Source organism: Austrofundulus limnaeus, unplaced genomic scaffold (assembly GCF_001266775.1).
Source record: "Austrofundulus limnaeus strain Quisiro unplaced genomic scaffold, Austrofundulus_limnaeus-1.0 Scaffold123, whole genome shotgun sequence".
Classification (NCBI taxonomy): domain Eukaryota; kingdom Metazoa; phylum Chordata; class Actinopteri; order Cyprinodontiformes; family Rivulidae; genus Austrofundulus; species Austrofundulus limnaeus.
The window spans coordinates 238,794-243,163 of record NW_013952525.1 but is presented as its reverse complement, the minus strand read 5'-3'; the positions used below and the strand labels follow the sequence as shown (position 1 = coordinate 243,163).

At 39.0% G+C, this 4,370-nt stretch overlaps 1 protein-coding gene across 1 annotated transcript in view; it reads left to right on the top strand.

Annotated features, from left to right (window-relative positions):
• The window catches only part of ckmt2a (creatine kinase, mitochondrial 2a (sarcomeric)), an 8,963-nt gene that overhangs the window by 1,242 nt on the left and 3,351 nt on the right, over positions 1 to 4,370 (top strand). Inside the window, exons 2-7 of the mRNA XM_014015101.1 lie at positions 752 to 950; positions 1,337 to 1,432; positions 1,521 to 1,742; positions 2,848 to 2,933; positions 3,143 to 3,266; positions 3,583 to 3,717. Of these exons, the coding sequence (XP_013870555.1) occupies positions 752 to 950; positions 1,337 to 1,432; positions 1,521 to 1,742; positions 2,848 to 2,933; positions 3,143 to 3,266; positions 3,583 to 3,717 (862 nt within the window). The remainder of the gene's footprint in view (positions 1 to 751; positions 951 to 1,336; positions 1,433 to 1,520; positions 1,743 to 2,847; positions 2,934 to 3,142; positions 3,267 to 3,582; positions 3,718 to 4,370) is intronic.

Genomic DNA, 4,370 nt, shown 5'->3' with positions numbered 1-4,370 from the left:
GTGTGTGTGTGTGTGTGTGTGTGTGTGTGTTGGAGGGGAGGTCATGGCAGGTCCTGCATGTGATCAGTGACACTCTCAGGTTTCATCTATGTAACCTTTGACAAACTTTCTCGTAATGTTTCATACTATGTTCTGATTTTACTACATGAAAGGGTTGAAGCTAACAGAGAAGCATGTGGGGCTCTAATGATCATGTTAAAGGTGAAATGTGAAAGGTGCAGTTTGCACAGTTAACACTTTGTTCTGAGTAATGACCTTTGTCCTGTCATGAAAGTGTCCAACCTAATTGAAGAGCCATCTTCCAGAAGCACAGGAGGTCACTACATGGTTTCTGCTTGCTGCAGTATAAATCACTGTCAACATGTGTGTTGGAACCAGAGACCACCTACTGTAATGGAGGCTTTGGACCCATTGGTTCTTTTTGTAAAACATCAAAGCAAGAAATAATATTTTATTGGGGAAAAGTATGTTCCACTTCAGAAGAAACACTCCCAGAACTAATGCAAAGGAAATTAAGGGCCAAGTATTCCTTGAAGAAATGCACATCACCTGCTGCCTAAGATCATGTTTTGCTGAGATGTCACGACCAGAGTGTGTTGATGACTCTCCACTACTACCACATTAGCTCAATAGCTGTACAGTTGACTGAGTTATAATCCGATTTGTGATGGTTAATGTTAATTATCTGTGTTCTTGAACTGAACTGACTTGAGTGTTTTCCAAAATTTCTTTAACGTTTTCTGCCCCTAAGTGCCGACTTCCCTGATCTGAGGAAACACAACAACTGCATGGCCTCGGCTCTGACTCCAGCCGTTTATGCTAAACTTCGGGACAAGTTGACCCCCAACAACTGGACCCTTGACCAGTGCATCCAAACAGGTGTGGACAACCCCGGCCACCCTTTCATTAAGACGGTGGGCTGCGTTGCTGGTGACGAGGAGAGCTATGAGGTAACACAAGTTAATGAAAAATATGTCCACAATAATCAAATTTAGATGGCTTTAAATAAAATTAAGATTACAAGGAAACAGTTGTGAAAGATTTGTCTCTGTTTAGGAAGGCAGTCATCAGGGATGTGTGCTGGAATCCCTTCATTTATTCCATGAAAAAACTATCTTCAACTTGAAATATACTCAATGCTATGCTGATGACACATACATTGACTTTTCTAAACAACTTTATGCATTCTTTGCATAAATCTTATCTTATCTTACATGAGCCGTACCCACTCTACCAACAAGGAGAAAAATCTCACCCACATTTAATTAATTTTACTGGTCTGACAAATGAGGCTGTCAGAAACGTGGTTTGTTTCTGACTCTGCTGTTCCCTCCAGGTGTTTGCAGAGCTCTTTGACCCTGTCATCAAAGACAGGCACAATGGCTACAACCCCAGAACCATGACCCATCCCACTGATCTGGATGCTTCCAAGGTTGTAACACAACTCTCATCACTTGACTCCCTTTCTACACCAATAAAACTTAAACAATATTTGGCATCTTTCCTCCATCTTCTGCTAGATAACCAATGGCGTGTTTGATGACAATTACGTTCTGTCATCCCGGGTCCGGACTGGACGCAGTATCCGTGGACTGAGCCTTCCCCCAGCCTGTTCGAGGGCTGAGCGCCGTGAGGTGGAGCGGGTCGTGGTGACGGCTCTGGCTGGTCTGAAGGGAGAACTCACTGGACGTTATTACAGCCTGGGAGACATGACGGAGAAGGAACAGCAGCAGCTCATTGATGTGAGTCACTGTTGAACCAGAGACACAAAACAACCACGGTTTTTGTCTCTTACACCCTGTTTTATAATTATGATTCTGGTCAGAACAAGAATTATAAAACATTTAAGAATGAACGTCGTAATAATTTTGGACCATAAATATTTTTTTAACAATTTGTTTTTCAGAGTGAAGTCCTAAAACAACTATGGGGTGTCGTTTGTAAAGTTTCACAGTCAAAAATTACCACCAATATTTTTGTCTTATTTAGCCTTTTATAAGAAAAATAGAACAGATTTATTTTCAAAGTCAGTTTTTCACCATATGATTCATACATTTTTAAATGTCATAATTTATAAACTAAATATTTAACTTACAAATTAAATATTTACTTAACAAGCTAAATATTTAACTTGTGACTTAAATATTTAGTTTTGAGCTAAACATTTACCTTGAAACTTAAATCTTTAGCAAGCCACCTAAATGTTTAGGTTGCAACTTAAATATTTAGCTATCAAGTTAAATATTTAACTTAAATATTTAGCTACCTACCTAAATATTTAATTTGCAACTTAAATATTTAGCTAGCAAGTTAAATATTTAGCTAGCCACCTAAATATTTAAGTTAAATATTTAGCTAGCTACCGAAATATTTAGGTTGCAACTTAAATATTTAGGTAGCTAGCTAAACAGGATTCTGGCAGTTCTGGCTGGATATTTGATAAGTCATCTTGGCAGAATATTTTAGCTGATTTAAATTGTTTGGTCTCCTTGCATGGACCAGCGTTTACACGCCATTCACAAATTTTCACTCAGGTTAGGGTCAGGGTCTCAGGAAGATTGATCCAAAATCTCAGTTTGTAGCTGAAATTATGGGAGCGTTCAAAAAGCTCCAACAGATTTTAGCTCATAAGTTTTCCACAGAGCCCTCTTCAAAAGAATCTGAACCTTTCTTCAGGAACAGAAAAGATAACCAGCTGAGATCATTTTTATGGAGCACCACGTGTAAAATAAAATGTTAAAAAATATCATTCTCTTATTTAGCTCACTTTCTGAGAGAGGTTTGATCTCTTCGGTACATCAGGTGTTCTCTGACATCCTCTGCCTATGTTTACCCCTGTATTTGTAGGACCACTTCCTGTTTGACAAACCTGTTTCTCCACTCTTGACGTGTGCGTTTATGGCCAGAGACTGGCCAGACGCCAGGGGCATCTGGTACGGTTCATTCAACCCTCTGCACGCCTGCTGCTGTGTGACCTCTCGTTTAGATCTCTGTAACAAAAGCATCAATGAAGATGTTTCCTCCTGTCTATACAGGATGTTTGTAATAAATGCATGTTTTAAACTAACTGGACTCACATTTCAGCTGAAAGCTGACGCTTTACTTGGACAGACCTTTAGTAACTTTCTGTGGCTGTTCTCAGGCACAACAATGAGAAGACCTTCCTGATCTGGGTAAATGAGGAAGATCACACCAGAGTCATCTCCATGGAGAAGGGCGGCAACATGAAGCGAGTGTTTGAGAGGTTCTGCAGTGGCCTCAAACAGGTATCTGTGGATTCTGTATGTGCAGCAGGAGGAAGTGCTTTTTACCGTCAGTAGAACAAAGTCCACTTTTTTTCAAATATCAGGACTTCATTCAAGTCAGTTCATTTTTTACAAGGTTGTAAAGTTATTCCAATCAAACAGCTGGTGTAAAAACACAAGTGACAATTTAAAAAGAGGACAAAACGAAGAAGCTGTGTGTGGAAAAACTCTGATCCAGCAGTAATAACTCACTGGTTTTGTGTGTAATCATGTTAATTATTAGATTTTTTTATGAATGTGTTGTTTTCCTTAAATTAGACCTGTTTGCCTCCAACAGGTGGAACATCTGATCCAGGAGAGGGGCTGGGAGTTCATGTGGAACGAGCGGCTGGGATACATCCTCACATGTCCCTCTAACCTGGGCACCGGCCTCAGGGCGGGCGTGCACGTGCGCCTGCCCAAACTCAGCAAGGTAACGTGAATTCATACAGACACACTTAAGCACAACTCTAACCCCATTTGACAAAATGTAAATTGCAAAAAACTTATTTTATTTATTTTTTCCAGTGAGACTAAAAACACTGTAGGCTGTTTAGATTTTTATTTTAATTTTATTTCAAAATGTATACGTATTGTCACACAGATGGCACTATATTATTTTCACTGCAAAGCATACGGGGTAAATGTATATTGTAAATCTATATACTGTATATACTTGGTTAAAATAAAAAAATGTATACATATATTAGGGGTGCAACGATACAGAAAATTCAAGATTCGGTTTGGTTCGATACTTTAGTCTCACGGTTCAACATTTTTTCGATACAAAAAAGAGAAATTTGGATATTAAGATAGTTCTAAGTAGCGCTTCACAATGTTAAAAGAAGAAATCAGTGCAAGAGACAAGAACTTTTGAGCAGGGAATTTTCTGAAAACTGCATTTACACTCAAACATGATTTTTTTCAGCTGATCAAAAGTTTAAGACCATAGTCTTTAAAAGCCAAAAGCTGTGCAAAAATCTGGATTCCATGTCATTTTCTGTCAAGTCTTTACACTGTCAAGACCTCCTGATGGCAAAAGCAAAAAAGCTTTGAACGTGGTAGGATTGTTGAGCTGCATAAGCA